Source organism: Delphinus delphis, chromosome 12 (assembly GCF_949987515.2).
Source record: "Delphinus delphis chromosome 12, mDelDel1.2, whole genome shotgun sequence".
NCBI lineage: Eukaryota > Metazoa > Chordata > Mammalia > Artiodactyla > Delphinidae > Delphinus > Delphinus delphis.
The window spans coordinates 9174535-9194832 of record NC_082694.2 but is presented as its reverse complement, the minus strand read 5'-3'; the positions used below and the strand labels follow the sequence as shown (position 1 = coordinate 9194832).

At 38.5% G+C, this 20298-nt stretch overlaps 1 protein-coding gene across 1 annotated transcript in view; it reads right to left on the bottom strand.

The window, feature by feature from the left end:
• MGAT4A (alpha-1,3-mannosyl-glycoprotein 4-beta-N-acetylglucosaminyltransferase A) overlaps positions 1-20298 on the bottom strand; it is a 98716-nt gene that overhangs the window by 50243 nt on the left and 28175 nt on the right. The window contains exons 2-3 of the mRNA XM_060027306.1: positions 5731-5898; positions 3472-3612 (exon numbers count right to left, since the gene is read on the bottom strand). Of these exons, the coding sequence (XP_059883289.1) occupies positions 3472-3612; positions 5731-5898 (309 nt within the window). The remainder of the gene's footprint in view (positions 1-3471; positions 3613-5730; positions 5899-20298) is intronic.

The following is a 20298-nucleotide window of genomic DNA, read 5'->3' as shown; positions in this document are numbered from 1 at the left end:
TCCCACAGGTTTTCAGTCGTCGTGTTTTCATTGTCATTTGTTTCTAGGTATTGTTTGATTTCTTCTTTGATTTCTTCAGTGATCTCTTGGTTGTTTAGTAGTGTATTGTTTAGCCTCCATGTGTTTGTATACTTTACAGTTTTTTTCCTCTAATTGATATCTACTCTCATAGAACTGTGGTTGGAAAAGATACTTGATAACAATTTCAATTTGCTTAAATTTATCAAGGCTTGACTTGTGACCCAAGATGTGGTCTATCCTGGAGAATGTTCCATGAGCACAGCCTGAGAAGAAAGTGTATTCTCTTGTTTTGGGATGGAATGTTCTATAAATATCAATTAAGTCCATCTTGTTTAATGTGTCATTTAAAGCTTATGTTTCCTTATTTATTTTCATTTTGGATGATCTGTCCATTGGTGAAAGTGGGGTGTTAAACTCCCCTACTATGACTGTGTTCCTGTAGATCCCCTCTTTTATGGCTGTTAGCATTTGCCTTATGTATTGAGGTGCTCCTATATTGGGTGCATAAATATTTAAAATGGTTATATATTTTTCTTGGATTGATCCCTTGATTATTATTTAGTGTCCTTCTTTGTCTCTTGTAACAGTCTTTATTTTAAGTCTATTTTGTCTGATATGAGAATTGCTACTCCAGCTTTCTTTTGATTTCCATTTGCATGGAATATCTTTTTCCATCCCCTCACTTTCAGTCTATATGTGTCCCTAGGTCTGAAGTGGGTCTCTTGTATACAGCACATACATGGGTCTTGTTTTTGTATCCATTCAGCCAGTCTATGTCTTTTGGCTGGAGCATTTAATCCATTTACATTTAAGATAATTATCGATATGTATGTTCCTACTACCATTTTCTTCATTGTTTTGGGTTTGTTTTTGTAGGTCCTTTTCTTCTCTTGTGTTTCCCACTTAGAGAAGTTCCTTTAGCATTTGTTGTAGAGCTGGTTTGGTCGTGGTGAATTCTCTTAGCTTTTGCTTGTCTGTAAAGGTTTTAATTTCTCTGTCAAAGCTGAATGAGATCCTTGCTGGGTATTGGTTGTAGGTTTTTCCCTTTCATCACTTTAAATATGTCCTGTCACTCCCTTCTGGCTTGCAGAGTTTCTGCTGAAAGATCAGCTGGTAACCTTATGGGGATTCCCTTGTATGTTATTTGTTGTTTTTCCCTTGCTTCTTTTAATATTTTTTCTTTGTATTTAATTTTTGATAGTTTGAATAGTATGTGTCTCAGTGTGTTTCTCTTTGGGTTTATCCTGTATGGGACTCTGTGCTTCCTGGACTTGATTGACTATTTCCATTCCCATGTTTGACTATAATCTCTTCAAATATTTTCTCAGACCCTTTCTTTTTCTCTTCTTCTGGGGCCCCTGTAATTCGAATGTTGGTGCATTTAATGTTGTCTCAGAGGTCTCTGAGACTGTCCTCAATTCTTTTCAGTCTTTTTTCTTTATTCTGCTCCCTGGAAGTTATTTCCACCATTTTATCTTCCAGGTCACTTATCCATTCTTCTGCCTCAGTTATTCTGCTATTGATTCCTTCTACAGTATTTTTCATTTCAGTTATTTTGTTCATCACTGTTTCTTTGCTCTTTAGTTCTTCTAGATCCTTGTTAAATGTTTCTTGTATTTTCTCCATTCTGTTTTCAAGATTTGGGGTCATCTTTACTGTCATTATTCTGAATTCTTTTTCAGGTAGGTTGCGTATTTCGTCTTCATTTATTTAGTCTTGTAGGTTTTTACCTTGCTCCTTCGTCTGTAACATATTTTTTCTCGTTTCTTTTTTTTTTTTTTTTTTGATGGGTGAGGCTATATTCCTATCTTACTTGTTGTTTGGCCTGAGGTGTCCAGCACCGGAGTTTGCAGGCAGTTGGATAGAGCCAGGTCTTGGTGCTGAGATTAGAACCTCCAGGAGGCCTCACTCTGATTAATATTCCCTGGGGTCTGAGGTTCTCTGTTAGTCCAGCGGTTAGGAATTGGAGCTCCCACCACAGGAACTCTGGCCTGGGAACCAAGATCCCACAAGCTGCATGATGTGGCAAAAAAAAAGAAAAAAGAAAGAAAGAAAGAAAAAAGGAGCAGTACAATATCAAAGAATAAAAAACAAAATAAAATTAGAAAAATATATTAGGAAAAATAAAAATATAATTGAAACAACTGCAACAAGGTAAAATAAAACCACAACAGAAAAAAGAAAAAAAAGGGGGTGAACAAGACAAAAGGAGAGAACTATAACAAAGTATAAGGAATAAAATAAAATTAGAAAAATAAAAGATTAGGAAAAATAAGAATATAAATTAATCAACAAGGTAAAACAGAACCCCAATCTAAAAGAGGAAAAAAGGGAAAAAAAAAAAAAAAAAAAAGCCTTGGCTATGGGGGCGGAGTTTAGGCAGGGGTGGAACTTAGGCAGCAGCGGGGTTTAGGGTGGGGGGGAACAAGGCAGGTGGGGGTGAGCATGGGGCGGGTCCTAGGCTCAAGACACACAGCCAGAAAAGGCCTTGGGGGCGGGGCCTAGGCCGGGTGACGTTCAAGCGTGGGGCAGGGCCTCTGCTTAGGACCTGCATGGAAGGAGAGAGGCAGCATGTCTAAAGGAGGGCCTCTGGAGTGCAGAGTTCCAGAGTTTGGAGGTAAGGCCCTGAGTGAGGGTGTGTGGGTGGGGTTTAGGCCCAGCGCGATGCAGGGGGGTCCTCTGAGTGTAGAGGTGGGGGTGTAGGGTCGGGGCTTGGGCTCGGCATGGCAAGAGGGAGGCTCCAAGGGTAGAGGATTAGGCCCAGAAGCCCAACAGGCTCCCCGGTGCCTGAGTGGACAGGGAAAGCGCTGCCCGCGTCCCTTTTGTTCCTCCACGCCCCTCCCCCACTGTCTCCCCCAGGGTCTCCCCCGTCACCACTGGACCCCTAACCGTGGGTGGGTCCCGCTGGGTGTAGGAACTCCTCCCCTCTCCCACCCAGAGGTCCGGCCTTTATTTTTGCTCCCCTTCCCTCCCTCCCACTCCCTCAGGACCCGCGTGGCTGGAGGGGGCCTTGGCGGGCAGAGGACCCGTCCTGGGATCTCAGCAGGCTCCCAGGGGCCCAAGTGGGCAGGGGAAACCTGGCCACGCTCCCTGATCCTCTGCTCTCCCAGTGGTTCCCCCATTTCCCGCTTTGGCATGGGATCCCTTCCCCTCCCCCAGCCACCCCTCAGGGACGCCAGTCCTGTCCCGCCTCCACTTCTCCTCCCCCTTCACTCCCCCCACGCCCCACATCCTTCCCCATCACTGGGGGGGTTCCTCCCGCCCCTTAGGTGTCTGTGGTCCCCCACTGGTGCCTGGTAGGTGCCCTAGTTGTGCAGAGATGTGAATTCTGCATCCTCCTAGCCCGCCATCTTGACTCCCGACTTGCCTGACTTATAAGGGTCAACATAATACTCCAAGACATAATTAAGACCAGCAGTGCAAATACAATAGGAAAGAAAACAAACATACCTCCTGTTCTTCCATTACCAATCTGCACAACAGGTTGAAGGCTTCCTTCATTTTGTAATAAATGAGGCAAATGGTAATAAATACTTGGCACTTGAAGAGATTTTTTGCTTGTTAACTCCCTCAAGAGCTTTAGGGTACCATCTGAAATACAGAAGTATAATCAATCCACGGTAATACCTCACTTATAGAAGTTGCTGACGTTACAAAGATAGTGGTAAAAATTTATGAGAACTAAAAGAATTTTCTATCCTAATTTCATACTTTGGTCAATGATATTTCCATGGACACTTAGGCAACCAGAGTCTCACAGAGTCATGATGATGAGAACAGTCTGAATGAAGCTAAAAAGGTCAGCCAGAGTACCACGAGAAGATAGAATGTGAACCACTCACCTTTATAATGTGTCAGAACTCAAGCCCTGGGGGACAGACTGTAAACACGCTATCCACTCATGAAAATGTAATAATAATAAGTACAACGACCACCAGTAACTTTCACTTTTTTATGCTATTATATTTGACCAAAATTTCACATGGAAGATTTTTTTTTTAGTTCAAGTACACTAATTTAAACAGCACAAGTTGAGAATGTTTGGTACAGTTCATAACTTTGAAATCGTTTTTCAGTTTTTATGAGAGGAACCAATGAACCATTTAATATAATAGAAAATAAAACCTTGATAGGATAATCAATATTGTTTTACAATTCCATTGAACTAGAACTTAACCTTTTAAATAAGGAAGCTAGCAGTAAGGACTTGCAGTCTCAGTAACAATTTTATACAGAGCAATATGAAAATTCCCTTAAAATACTCTGAATATTCAGAACCGAAAGTTCACAAAAGAAACGAAACTATCACACATGAAATTAAAGTTTAACCTCATGTAAAGGCAACAACTACAAATTACAAGACAACAATATCTACCCATCAAATTAAGTTAGCAGATTAAACAGTAATATTAAATTGTGGTGATAATGTGATAAATGTTTCAGCTATTAAGAACAGCATCAAAACCCTTAAAACATTCCTGCCCTATTATTCAGTAATTTCCCTTTTAGGAATTTAACTTCTATGCAATCAATAAATACTTAGTGAATTATTGGTTTTGTTCCAGCCACTGTGGCACGTGGTTGGAAATCAACAGTCATCAAAACACAGATTCTGTTTTTAAGAAAGTCATAATCTAATGAAAATAACTTAAGGCCTACCATAAAAGTAATCGATTTATATACAGAGATGTTCTTCACAGAGTTATAAATTGGGGGACAAAAACAACCCAGAAAAATCCTATTTGCCTATTTGTAGAAAAATATTTAATATATTATAGTATATGATTAGCTGATATATATGTCATCAAAAATGGTATTTTAAAAGAATATTCAATGCCATAGTAAAATGCTAATAGCATAATTTCAAGAGCAAAAATAAGGCCATAAAACACACAATTACACTTTTGAAGAAAAATATGCATGGAAAAAAGACTAGAAGAAAACAAAGAATGTTAACCATTCCATAATTTTAAATGTTACAGTGCCATAATACAAATTTTAAAATCAGGAGGGGAAGAAAGGGGCATGAATCTCCAAAAATAAGGTAAGGTAGTGAATCTCAAGATGAGAGGAATTAATGGTGAAAGATTATAACAGATAATGCTAAATGAAAAAGTATATTATTCGTGGAAGATTATGTAGATTTGGAGTGAACTGATTATATACATATATCGATTTAGTCATTAGAATAAGAATAGGATAGAAACAGAAGATGGTTGATACTCATTTCACTCAGACCAGAATTTCTCAGAGAGGGAACAGGTCAGGTACCCCCAAAAGTACCCATTATAAAACTATATCTTTTTATTTCTTATTAAGTCATATCTGAGAGCACTAATTGCTTCAAATAGCTCAAAGGTTCCCCAGAGTCCATCTGAAGTCCACACAAGCCACAACAGAAATATGCATAAACACCAAGTTAAATTTTAGTCTCATTCTAAATGTTTTTTTTAAAAGACGCTGGTTCTTCACTATTGGCAGTGAAATTTATACAACTGAAACTTAACTTAATATTACTCTCTTTAAATCAAATTTAGCAATTAATAAACTTGTTTTATAATTAACCACAATAGAAAAAGTTTTGTATGGTGATTTTTCTCTCTGTAGAGGGTAACAAATGTTGCGACTCTAGACAACTTTCAAAGAGAGTATTTCACATGACCCGTTGAAAATGTAATCTTTTCATAAAACCAAAAATATCGTCTGTACCTGAAAATTTATTCACCGCATCCTTACTTCTGTTTGTTTCTGCTCCTACACGCTTGAACTGCTGTACAATGGCATTGAGTTCGGAAGACCGCTGAGAGATTCTGTGTTCAGCTATTCGGAGCCGTTCTTTTAAAGCAAGAAATTCTCGTTGATAAGCAATCAGTTTTTCTAGAAGCAAAACCAAAAGTTATTAGTATATTTCTTTAAAAAAAAACCCACTATAATCGAAACAGAATTGTAACATTAGGGATTTTAAAGTTGCATTTTTCAGAAACAGATATTCATTAACGAATTCACTGAGACAGAATTGAAAATAAAAAAGAGCCCCAACTAACAAAGTGGTGGCAAAGCCACCACTAACTTAGTGCTATTAATATCTGTAAGAATATGGGCGCTTTCTAATTAGCACTTCAGAAAGTTAAAGATAGGGAGAAATAGACAAGGTTTTTGGAATTATCACTTCAAGCATAATACCAAGATCATTTCTCAAAAGGTACAAACAACTATAAAGACCCTATTTGTATGAAGATAGAGATGAAGCATTGAAACTAATGATAATATATCTAATAATATAATGAATATAACATATTTTATAGCGTAACCACTCATTTCCATAGGCTGTTTCCTCTGTACTTCCTATTCTGCAAAAATTTCCCTAGGCCAGACTTTGGTCAAATTCCTGATCCCTAACAACTCAATCAGGTAGATGTTAAGATGACCCTAAAAGTCAATTCTTTGAATTTAAGAGAATCACAGGTCAGGAAAGCCTGGTCTGGGAAATAAAAGTGGATTTTATGAGGATAACCGTAGGCACTGAAGCAACAGTATGAGACAGCTCAGATACAAAGTACACAGTGAGAAGAGGCCCCAAGACAGAACTGGACACCAAAATCTAAGAGACGCAGGAAAGAAACCATGCATTTATCTTGATCAGCAGCACCGGAAGGGAGCTGAGGCTGGTAAATGGTCTGAGCAGTTTCCACAACCTCATTAAACTAAGAAAAATCAGAACCACAGTTTCAGCTTCTCTATCAAGCTAGATAATCTAAGGCTACTATTCCGACATCTAAACAAAACAAACCTTGGAAAGACTCTTTTTAATTTATATTGTAATCTCTGCTTTACTCAATCAAGGATGGAATCGTTCTGTACAAAACAGAATTAAGAAATATAAATCTGCCTGTCTCATAAAGCTAGCCTTAAAAATAGTCAATTATATTATTCTTTGGCCCTTACATAAAGGACCACAGAGTAAGTACCTCTGAAGAATTCTGTGGCAGGGAAGAAAGCCTCCCCTGCTTAACTGTCATAGTTCCCTGTATTGAACAATGTATTAATAAGCAGCTCTAGTTTCCATAATTTGCTGGCTTTAGGAGGAAAGGAAGGGAGGGGGGTTGTGATTAGGAAAGGGCATACAGGGGAGCCTCAGGGTGCCAACAAGGTTCTATTTATTGACCTGGTTCCTGGTTAAATAAAATTCATTACTATACACCCATGGTTTAGGCACTTTTCCATATGTGTTAACTGACAATGGAAGAAATGTTAAAAAGATACTTTTCACAAACACAAAACTACAAACAATTATACTATAACAATTTTAACAAGAGGCACACGAGAGTTATGTGATAAAAACTGTAAGCCTTTTCCTGGAGCCTGTAATGGAAGAAAAAAATGAAGTCATTTATTAATCCCAATCTTGCAAAAAAAAAATAGATAAATCCTACCCTAAACTAATAATAAATGCAACACTTTTTAAAACATCAACGAAAATTTTTTGGAACTTGAATTTTGACATGTGATTCTAAAATTCATGTAAAAAACAATGTTTTTAAAAGGTCAAAAAAATCTAGAAATAATAATAGGTAACTTGCTCTGAAATCAGAACATACTATATAAGGCTATAGAAATGAAAACCATGTTAAATGCCAAGTCTAAATAGTAGGGCCCATCACGCCAAGCAGATTGTGTCCAAAATGAGCATGAGTGAACTGTCCTGTGATTTCTTCCCCCTTTACCTCTTACCACTCACATGGTGCCAGGATAGTGAATTCTAGACCTCTGTCACTAAAAAAGAATTAGAACCCTGTGGGAAAATAACTTTAAGATGAACCTGGAGCATTCTTGTGTCAAATAAGAAAATGTTATTTTATTTTACTTTATTTTAACATCTTTATTGGAGTATAATTGCTTTACCATGGTGTGTTAGTTTCTGCTGGATAACAAAGTGAATCAGCTATATGCATACATATATCCCCATATCCCCTCCTTCTTGCATCTCCCTCCCGCCTTCCATGCCCCACCCCTCTACGTGGTCACAAAGCACCGAGCTCATCTCCCTGCACTATGCAGCTGCTTCCCACTAGCTATCTTACATTTGGTAGTGTATATATGTCAGTGCTGCTCTCTCACTTCATCCCAGCTTACCCTTCTCCCTCCCCATGTCCTTAAGTCCATTCTCTACGTCTCTGTCTTTATTTCTGCCCTGCCCTTAGGTTAATCAGAACCTTTTTTTTTTCTTAGATTCCATATATATGTGTAGCATACAATATTTGTTTTTCTCTTTCTGACTTACTTCACTCTGGATGACAGACTCTGTGCCCATCCACCTCACAACAAATAACTCAATTTCGTTTCTTTTTATGGCTAATATTCCATTGTATGTATGATCTTCCTTATCCACTCACCTGTCGATAAACACTTAGGCTGCTTCCATGTCCTGCCTATTGTAAATAGTGCTGCAATGAACGTTGTGGTACATGACTCTTTTTAAATTATGGTTTTCTCAGGGTATATGCCCAGTAGTGAGATTGCTGGGTCATATGGTAGTTCTACTTTTAGTTCTTTAAGGAACCTTCATACTGTTCTCCATAGAGGCTGTATCAATTTACATTCCCACCAGCAGTGCAGGAGGGTTCCTTTTCTCCACACCCTCTCCAGCATTTACTGTTTGTAGATTGTCTGATGATGGCCATTCTGACCGCTGTGAGGTGATATCTCACTGTAGTTTTGATTTGCATTTCTCTAATGATTGGTGATGTTGAGCATCTTTTCATGTGTTTGTTGGCAGTCTGTATATCTTCTTTGGAGAAATGTCTATTTCAGTCTTCTGCCCATTTTTGGATTGGGTTGTTTCCTTTTTTGAGATTGAGCTGCATGAGCTGCTTCTATATTTCGGACATTAATCGTTTGTCAGTTGCTTCATTTGCAAATATTTTCTCGCATTCTGAGAGTGGTCTTTTCATTTTGTTTATGGTTTCCTTTGCTGTGCAAAAGTTTTTAAGTTTCATTAGGTCCCATTTGTTTATTTTTGTTTTTATTTCCATTTCTCTAGGAGGTGGGTCAAAAAGGATCTTGCTGTGATTTATGTCATAGAGTGTTCTGCCTGTATTTTCCTCTAAGAGTTTGATAGTGTCTGGCGTTACATTTGGTCTTTAATCCATTCGGAGTTTATTTTTGTGTATGGTGTTAGGAAGTGTTCTAATTTCATTCTTTTACATGCAACTGTCCAGCTTTCCCAGCACCACTTACTGAAGAGGCTGCCTTTTCTCCACTGTATACTCTTGTCCCCTTTAGCAAAAATAAGGTGACCATATGTGTGTGGGGTTCTCTCTGGGCTTTCTATCCTATTCCATTGATCTATATTTCTGTTTTTGTGCCAGTACCATACTGTCTTGATTACTGTAGCTTTGTAGTATAGTCTGAAGTCTGGGAACCTGATTCTTCCAGCTCAGTTTTTCTTTTTTAGATTGCTTTGGCTATCGGCGTCAATTGTGTTTCCATATAAATTGTGATTTTTTGTTGTTCTAGTTCTGTGAAAAATGCCCGTGCTAGTTTGATGGGGATTGCATTGAATCTGTAGATTGCTTTGGGTAGTATAGTCATTTTCACAATGTTGATGCTTACAATGCGAGGACATGGTATATCTCTCCATCTGTTTGTATCATCTTTCATTTCTTTCATCAGTGTCTTATAGTCTTCTGCATACAGGACTTTTGTCTCCTTAGGTAGGTTTATTCCTAGGTATTCCATCCTTTTTGCTGCAATGGTAAATGGGAGTGTTTCCTGAATTTCTCTTTCAGATTTTTGATCATTTGTGTATAGGAATGCAAGAGATTTCTGTGCATTAATTTTGTATCCTGCCAGTCTACCAAATTCACTGATTAGTTCTAGTAGTAGTTTTCTGGTAGCATCTTTAGGCTTCTCTATGTATAGTAACATATTATCTGCAAACAGTGAGAGTTTTACTTCTCTTCTGATTTGGATGCCTTTAATTTCTTTTTCTTCCCTGATTCCTGTGGCTAGCTAAAACTTCCAAAACTGTGTTGAATAACAGTGGTGAGAGTGGGCAACCTTGTCTTGTTCCTTATCTTAGAGGAAATGCTTTCAGTTTTTCACCATTGAGAACAATGTTGGCTGTGGGTTTGTCATACATGGCTTTTATTATGTTGAGTTAGGTTCCCTCTATGCCTACTTTCTGGAGAGTTTTTATCATAAATGGGTGTTGAATTTTCTCGAAAGCTTGTTCTGCATCTATTGAGTTTATCATATAGTTTTTATCCTTCAATTTGTTAATATGGTGTAGCAAATTGACTGATTTCATACATTGAAGAATCCTTGCATTCTTGAGATAAACCACACTTGATCATGGTGTATGATCCTTTTAATGTGCTGTTGGATTCTATTTGCTAGTATTTTGTTGAGGATTTTTGTATCTATGTGCATCAATGATGTTAGCCTGTAGTTTTCTTTTTTTGTGACATCTCTATGTGGTTTTGGTATCAGGGTGATGATGGCCTCATAGAATGAGTTTGGGAGTGTTACTCCCTCTGCTATATTTTGGAAGAGTTTCAGAAGGGTAGGTGTTATTAGCTCTTCTCTAAATGTTTGATAGAATTCTCCTGTGGAGCCATCTAGTCCTGGGCTTTTGTTTGTTGGAAGATTTTTAATCCCAGTTTCAGTTTCAGTGCTTGTGACTGGTCTCTTTATATTTTCTATTTCTTCCTGGTTCAGTCTCGGAAGGCTGTGCGTTTCTAAGAATTTGTCCATTTCTTCCAGGTTGTCCATTTTATTGGCATAGAGTTGCTTATAGTAATCTCCCATGATCCTTTATATTTCTGCAGTATCAATTGTTACTTCTCCTTTTTCATTTGTAATTCATTTGTAATTTGATCTGAGTCTTCTCCCTTTTTCTCCTTGAGGAGTCTGGCTAATGGTTTATCAAGTGTGTTTATCTTCTCAAAGAACCAGCGTTTAGTTTTATTGATCTTTGTTACTAATTTCTTCATTTCTTTTTCATTTATTTCTGATCTGATCTTTAAGATTTCTTTCCTTCTGCTAACTTTGGGGTTTTTTTGTTGTTCTTCTTTCTGTAATTGCTTTAGGTGCAAAGTTAAGCTGTTTATTTGATATTTTTCTTGTTTCTTGAGGTAGGACTGTATTGCTATAAACTTCCCTCTTAGAACTGTTTTTGCTGCATCCCATAGGTTTTGGGTCATCGTGTTTTCATTGTCATTTGTTTCTAGGTATTTTTTGATTTCCTCTTTGATTTCTTCAGTGATCTCTTGGTTATTTAGTAGCGTATTGTTTAGCCTCCATGTGTTTGTATTTTCTAGGTTTTTTTTTCCTGTAATTGATATCTAGCCTTATAGCATTGTGGTTTGAAAAGATACTTGATACGATTTTCAATTTTCTTAAATTTACCAAGGCTTGATTTGTGACCCAAGATATGGTCTATCCTGTAGAATGTTCCATGAGCACTTGAGAAAAAAGTTTATTCTGTTGTTTTGGGATGGAATGTCCTATAAATATCAATTAAGTCTATCTTGTTTAATGTATCATTTAAATCTTGTGTTTCCTTATTTGTTTTCATTTTGGATGATCTGTCCATTGGTGAAAGTGGGGTGTTAAACTCCCCTACTATGATTGTGTTACAGTCGATTTCTCCTTTTATGGTTGTTAGGATTTGCCTTATGTACTGAGGTGCTCCTATGTTGTGTGCATAAATATTTATAATTATTAAATCTTCTTGGATTGATCCCTTGATCATTATGTAGTGTCCCTCTTTGTCTCTTGTAACAGTCTTTATTTTAAAGTCTAAGAAAATGTTATTTTTAAAAAAGGACATAGATTGCAATTTTAAAAAATTAAATTTAAAAAAATAATAAAAGGGAGAAGTTCAAGATGGCAGAAGAGTAAGACGTGGACATCACCTTCGTCCCCACAAATACATCAGAAATACATCTACATGTGGAACAACTCTTACAGAACACCTACTGAATGCTTGCAGAAGACCTCAGACCTCCCTAAAGGCAAGGAACTCCCCACATACCTGGGTAGGGCAAAGAAAAAAGAAAAAACACAGACAAAATAATAGGGACAGGATCTGCACCCCTGGGAGGGAGCTTGAAGGAGGAAAATTTCCCCACCCTAGGAAGCCCCTTCACTGTTGGAGACAGTGGGTGGCAGGGGGAAGCTTTGGAGCCACAGAGGACAGCACAGCAACAGGGATGCAGACGGCAAAGCGGAGAGATTTCCGCACAGAGGATCGATGCCAACCAGCACTCACCAGCCTGAGAGGCTTGTCTGCTCATCCGCCTGGGCAGGTGGGGGCTGGGAGCTGAGGCTCGGGCTTCAGAGGTCAGATCCCCAGGGAAAGGACTGGGGCTGGCTGCATGAACACAGCCTTAAGTGGGCTAATGTGCCACAGCTATCAGGGAGGGAGTCTGGGAAAAAGTCTGGAACTGCCTAAGAGGCAAGAGACCATTGTTTCGGGGTGTGCGAGGAGAGGGGATTCAGAGCACCGCCTAAACGAGCTCCAGAGATGGGCGTGAGCCGTGGCTATCAGCACAGACACCAGAAACGGGCATGAAATGCTAAGGCTGCCGCTGCAGCCACCAAGAAGCATGCGTGCAAGCACAGGTCCCTATCCACACCTCCCCTCCTGGGAGCCTGTGCAGCCTGCCAATGCCGGGGTCCCGTGATCCAGAGACAACTTCCCAGAACACACGGCGCACCTCAGGCTGTTGAAACGTCATGCTGACCTCTGCTGCTGCAGGCTGGCCCAGCATTCCATACCCCTCCCTCTCCCCAGCCTGAGTGAGCCAGAGCCCCCTAATCAGCTGCTACTTTAACCCCATCCTCTTTGGACGGGAACAGACGCCCTCAGGAGACCTACACACAGAGGCGGGGCCAAATCCAAAGCTGAACCCCGGGAGCTGTGCGCACAAAGAAGAGAAAGGGAAATCTCCCCCAGCAGCCTCAGAAGCAGCGGATTAAAGCTCCACAATCAACTTGATGTACCCTGCATCTGTGGAATACCTGAATACACAACGAATCATCCCAAAATTGAGGCAGTGGACTTTGGGAGCAACAATATATATTTTTTATTCCTTTTTCTCTTTCTGTGAATGTGTATTTGTATGCTTCTTTGTGCGATTTTGTCTGTATAGCTTTGCTGTTACCATTTGTCGTAGGGTTCTGTCTATACGGTTTTTTTTAGTATACTTTTTAGTGCTTGTAATCATTGGTGGATTTGTTTTCTGGTTTAGTTGCTCTCTTCTTTCTCTCTTTCTTTTACTTTTTCCTTTTTTATTACTTTTCAATTTCATTTTTAATAATTATTTTTTATTTTAATAAATTTACTTTTTCTTTCTTTCTTTCTTTTTTTCTCCCTTTTCTTCTGAGCCGTGTGGCGACAGGGTCTTGGTGCTCCGGCCAGGTGTCAGGCCTGTGCCTCTGAGGTGAGAGAGCCAAGTTCAGAACATTGGTCCACCAGAGAGCTCCCAGCTACACATAATATCAAACAGCAAAAGCTCTCCCAGAGACGTCCATCTCAACGCAAAGACCCAGCTCCACTCAATGACCAGCAAGCTACAGTGCTGCACACCCTATGACAAACAACTAGCAAGACAGGAACACAACCGCACGCATTAGCAGAGAGGCTGCCTAAAATCATAATAAGGTCACAGACACCCCAAAACACACCACTGGACACGGACCTGACCACCAGAAAGACAAGATCCAGCCCCATCGACCAGAACACAGGCACTAGTCCCCTACACCAGGAAGCCTACACAACCCACTGAACCAGCCTTAGACACTGAGGTCAGACAACAAAAACAACGGGAACTACGAACGTGCAGCCTGTGAAAAGGAGACCCAAAACACAGTGAGTTAAGCAAAATGAGAAGACAGAGAAACACACAGCAGATGAAGGAGCAAGGTAAAAACCCACCAGACCTAACAAATGAAGAAGAAATAGGCAGTCTACCTGAAAAAGAATTCAGAATAATGATAGTAAAGATGATCCAAAATCTTGGAAGTAGAATAGAGAAAATACAAGAAACGTTTAACAAGGACATAGAAAAACTAAAGAGCAAACAAACAATGATGAACAACACAATATATGAAATTAAATATTCTCTAGAAGGAATCAATAGAATAACTGAGGCAGAAAAACGGATAAGTGACCTAGAAGATAAAATAGTGGAAATAACTACTGCAGAGCAGAATAAAGAAAAAAGACTGAAAAGAATTGAGGACAGTCTCAGAGACCTCTGCGACAATATTAAACGCACCAACATTCGAATTATTGGGGTTCCAGAAGAAGAGGAGAAAAAGAAAGGGATGAGAAAATATTTGAAGACATTATAGGTGAAACCTTCCCTAATATGGGAAAGGAAATAGTTAATCAAGTCCAGGAAGTACAGAGAGTCCCATACAGGATAAATCTAAGGAGAAACATGCCAAGACACATATTAATCAAACTATCAAAAATTAAATAAAGAAAAAATATTAAAAGAAGGGAAAAACAACAAATAACATACAAGGGGAACCCCATAAGGTTAACAGCTGATCTTTCAGCAGAAACTCTGCAAGCCAGAAGGGAATGGCAGGACATATTTAAAGTGCTGAAAGGGAAGAACCTACAACCCAGATTACTCTACCCAGCAAGGATCTCATTCAGCTTTGACAGAGAAATTAAAAACTTTACAGACAAGCAAAAGCTAAGAGAATTCACCACCACCAAACCAGCTCTACAACAAACGCTAAAGGAACTTCTCTAAGTGGGAAACACAAGAGAAGAAAAGGACCTACAAAAACAAACCCAAAACAATGAAGAAAATGGTACTAGGACCATACATATTGATACTTACCTTAAATGTAAATGGATTAAATGCTCCAACCAAAAGACATAGACTGGGTGATTGGATACAAAAATAAGACCCATGTATGTGCTGTATACAAGAGACCCACTTCAGGGCTTCCCTGGTGGCGCAGTGGTTGAGAGTCCACCTGCCGATGCAGGGGACGTGGGTTCGTGCCCCGGTCCGGGAGGATCCCACATGCCACAGAGCGGCTGGGACCGTGAGCCATGGCCACTGGCCCTGCGCATCCGGAGCCTGTGCTCCGCGGTGGGAGAGGCCGCAGCAGTGAGAGGCCCGCGTACCGCAAAAAAAAAAAAAAAGGAGAGACCCACTTCAGACCTAGAGACACGTACAGACTGAAAGTGAGGGGATGGAAAAAGATATTCCATGCAAATGGAAATCAAAAGAAAGCTGGAGTAGCAATTCTCATATCAGACAAAATAGATATTAAAATAAAGACTATTACAAGAGACAAAGAAGGACACTAAATAATAATCAAGGGATCAATCCAAGAAAAATATATAACCATTTTAAATATTTATGCACCCAACAAAGGAGCACCTCAATACATAAGGCAAATACTAACAGGCATAAAAGGGGAAATCTACAGTAACACAATCATAGTAGGGGACTTTAACACCCCACTTTCACCAATGGATAGATCATCCAAAATGAAAATAAATAAGGAAACACAAGTTTTAAATGATACATTAAACAAGATGGACTTAATTGATATTTGTTAGGACATTCCATCCAAAATGGAATGATACATTAAACAAGATGGACTTAATTGATAATTGATAGGACATTCCATCCAAAAACAACAGAATACACATTTTTCTCAAGTGCTCATGGAACATTCTCCAGGATAGAGCATATATTGGGTCACAAATCAAGCCTTGGTAAATTTAAGAAAATTGAAATCATATCAAATATCTTTTCTGACCACAACGCTATGAAACTACATATCAATTACAGGAAAAAATCTGTAAAAAATACAAACACATGGAGGCTGAACAATACACTACTAAATAACCAAGAGATCACTGAAGAAATCAAAGAAGAAATCAAAAAATACCTAGAAACAAATGACAATGAAAACACGACGACCCAAAACCTACGGGATGCAGCAAAAGCAGTTCTAAGAGGGAAGTTTATAGCGGTACAATCCTACCGCAAGAAACAAGAAAAATATCAAATAAACAACCTAACCTTATACCTAAAGCAATTAGAGAACGAAGAACAAAAAAAACCCACAATTAGCAGAAGGTAAAAAATCATAAAGATCAGATCAGAAATAAATGAAAAAGAAATGAAGGAAACAGTAGAAAAAAATCAATAAAACTAAAAGCTGTTTCTTTGAGAACATAAACAAACTTGATAAACCATTAGCCAGACTCATCACGAAAAAAGGAGAAGACTCAAATCAACAGAATTAGAAATGAAAAAGAAGTAACGACTGACACTGCAGAAATACAAAGGATCATGAGAGATTACTACAAGCAATTCTATGCCAATAAAATGGACAACCTGGAAGAAATGGACAAATTCTTAGAAAAGCACAACCTTCCAAGACTGAACCAAGAAGAAACAGAAAATATAAACAGACCAATCATAAACACTGAAATTGAGACTGTGATTAAAAATCTTCCAACAAACAAAAGCCCAGGACCAGATAGCTTCACAGGCGAATTCTAACAAACAGCTAGAGAATAGCTAACACCTGTCCTTCTCAAACTCTTCCAAAATACAGCAGAAGGAGGAACACTCCCAAACTCATTCTATGAGGCCATCACCACCCTGATTCCAAAACCTGAGAAAGATGTCACAAAAAAGAAAACTACAGGCCGATATCACAGATGAACATAGATGCAAAAAAACCTCAACAAAATACTAGCAAACAGAATCCAACAGCGCATTAAAAGGATCATACACCATCATCAATGGGGTTTATCCCAGGAATGCAAGGATTCTTCGATATACGCCAATCAACCAATGTGGTACACCATATTAACAAACTGAAGGATAAAAACCATATCATCATCTCAATAGATGCAGAAAAAGCTTCTGAAAAAATTCAACACCGATTTATGATAAAAACCCTCCAGAAAGTAGGCATAGAGGCAACTTTTCTCAACATAATAAAGGCCATATATGACAAACCCAGAGCCTACATCCTTCTCAATGGTGAAAAATTGAAACCATTTCCACTAAGATCAGGAACAAGACAAGGTTGCCCAGTCTCATCACTATTTTTCAACATAGTTTTGGAAGTTTTAGCCACAGCAATCAGAGAAGAAAAAGAAATAAAAGGAATCCAAATCACAAAAGAAGAAGTAAAGCTGTCACTGTTTGCAGATGACATGATACTATACATAGAGAATCCTAAAGACACTAACAGAAAACTACTAGAGCTAATCAATGAATTTGGCAGAGTAGCTGGAAAGAAAAGTAATGCATAGAAATCTCTTGCATTGCTATACATTAATGATGAAAAATCTGAAAGAAAGGAAACACTCCCATTTATCATTGCAACAAAAAGAATAAAATACCTAGGAATAAGCCTACCTGGGGAGACAAAAGACCTGTATGCAGAAAACTATAAGACACTGATGAAAGAAATGAAAGATGATACAAACAGATGGAGAGATATACCATATTCTTGGATTGGAAGAATCAATACTGTGAAAATGACTATACTACCCAAAGCAATCTACAGATTCAATGCAATCCCTATGAAACTACCAATGGCATTTTTCACAGAACTAGAACAAAAAATTTCACAATTTGTAAGGAAACACAATAGACTCCGAATAGCCAAAGCAATCTTGAGAAAGAAAAACAGAGCTAGAAGAATCAGGCTCCCTGATCTGACTATACTACAGAGCTACAGTAACCAAGACAGTATGGTACTGGCACAAAAACAGAAATATAGATCAATGGAACAGGATAAAAAGCCCAGAGATAAACCCACGTACATATGGTCACCTTATTTTTGATAAAGGAGGCAAGAGTATACAATAGAGAAAAGACAGCCTCTTCAATAAGTGTTGCTGGGAAAATTGGACAGCTACTTGTAAAAGAATGAAATCAGGACACTCCCTAACACCATACCCAAAAATAAACTCAAAATGGATTAAAGACCAAATGTAAGGCCAGACACTATCAAACTCTTAGAGGAAAACATAGGCAGAACACTCTATGACATAAATCACAGCAAGATCCTTTTTGACCCACCTTCTAGAGAAATGGAAATAAAAATAAACAAAGGGGACCTAATGAAATTTCAAAGCTTTTGCACAGCAAAGGAAACCATAAACAAGACAAAAAGACAACCCTCAAAATGGGAGAAAATATTTGCAAATGAAGCAACTGACAAAGGACTAATCTCCAAAACATACAAGCAGCTCATGCAGCTCAATATAAAAAAATCAAACAACCCAACCCAAAAATGGGCAGAAAACCTAAATAGACATTTCTCCAAGGAAGATATACAGATTGCCAACAAACACATGAAAAGATGCTCAACATCACTAATCATTAGAGAAATGCAAATCTAAACTACAAAGAGGTATCACCTCACACCAGTCAGAATGGCCATCGTCAAAAAATCTACAAACAATAAATGCTGGAGAGGGCGTGGAGAAAAGGGAACCCTCTTGCACTGTTGGTGGGAATGTAAATTGATACAGCCACTATGGAGAACAGTATGAAGGTTCCTTAAAGAACTAAAAATAGAACTACCATATGACCCAGCAAACCCACTACTGGGCATATACCCTGAGAAAACCATAATTCAAAAACAGTCATGTACCACAATGTTCACTGCAGCTCTATTTACAATAGCCAGGACATGGAAGAAACCTAAGTGTCCACTGACAGATGAATGGATAAAGAAGATGTGGCAAATATATACAATGGGATATTACTTAGCCATATAAAGAAATGAAATTGAGTTATTTGTAGTGAGGTGGATGGACCTAGAGTCTGTCATAGAGTGAAGTTAGAAAGAGAAAAACAAATACCGTATGCTAACACATACATATGGAATGTAAAAAAAAAAAAGTTCTGAAGAAACTCGGGGCAGGACAGGAATAAAGACACAGACGTAGAGAATGGACTTGAGGACATGGGGAGGGGGAAGTGTTAGCTGGGACGAAGTGAGAGCGTGGCATGGACTTATATACACTACCAAATGTAAAATAGCTAGTGGGAAGCAGCCACATAGCACAGAGACATCAGCTCAGTGCTTTGTGACCACCTAGAGGGGTGGGATAGGGAGGGTGGGAGGGAGACGCAAGAGGGAGGAGATATGGGGATATAGGTATATGTATAGCTGATTCAAGCAGAAAGTAACAAACCATTGTAAAGCAATTATACTCCAATAAAGATGTTAAAAATAAATAAATAAAAATAAATTCCTTGAGGACAGAAGTCAAAAAAAAAATAATAAGATAGGACATATCATAAGCGCACAGGAAGCCACTTGAGGTGCTCCCCCTGGCTAAATTCACTGCAATTTAAGTACCAAAACAAATACTGATGGTAATGAATTATAACTTATTAAATAAAGTAAGAATCTGTGAGTCCATATTAATAAATAACAACTAACAGATGACAGAAAAGTGTTTCTTACAGTGGAATGCCAGCTTATAAATGATGAAAGAAGGACGAATGTTAGAAAATCACCCCTTTGCAACTGTCCAAGCAATAACTGAGTCAGGCAAAAATCAAAAACGGATTCTAGAGGAAGACGAATGCTGTATGACATCACCTATATGTGGAACCTAAAAAATACAGCAAATTAGTGAATATAACAAAAAAGAAGCAGACTCACACGTATAGTGAACAGACTAGTGGTTACCAGTGGGGAAAGGGAAGAGGGGAAGAGCCAGACAGGGGACAGGGAGTGGGAGGTAGAAACTACTGGGTATAGGATAGATTCCAGAATGTACTGTACAACATGGCGAATATAGCCAATATTTTATAATAATTGTAAATGAGAAGTAACTTTTAAAAATTGTGTCAATTTTTTTAAAAATTTTTAATCAAAAAAAAAAAAAAAAGGATGCCAAAACCGGTAGGTGAAAGCTTAATGAGGAACAGGATATGTGTATCATCTCAAAGTATCTTCCCACAAAGTAGCCATTCATTTACAAAAGGAAAAACGCTACCTTTATCTTGGAGAAACCTGGCAGATATCATGTTAATCACATGATCAAAGTTCACATCAGCAGTAACGGACCAGACATCACGTACCCTCTGCCATGATGCACGGAGGACACACCTCATTTATGTGGTATTCTTGCCAAAAATGCATCATCTGAACCTAATCTCAAGGAAACATCAGACACATCCAAAGTGAGCAACAATGCACAAAACAAAAAGCTTCTGCTATAAAAAATGTCAAGGTCATCGAAGA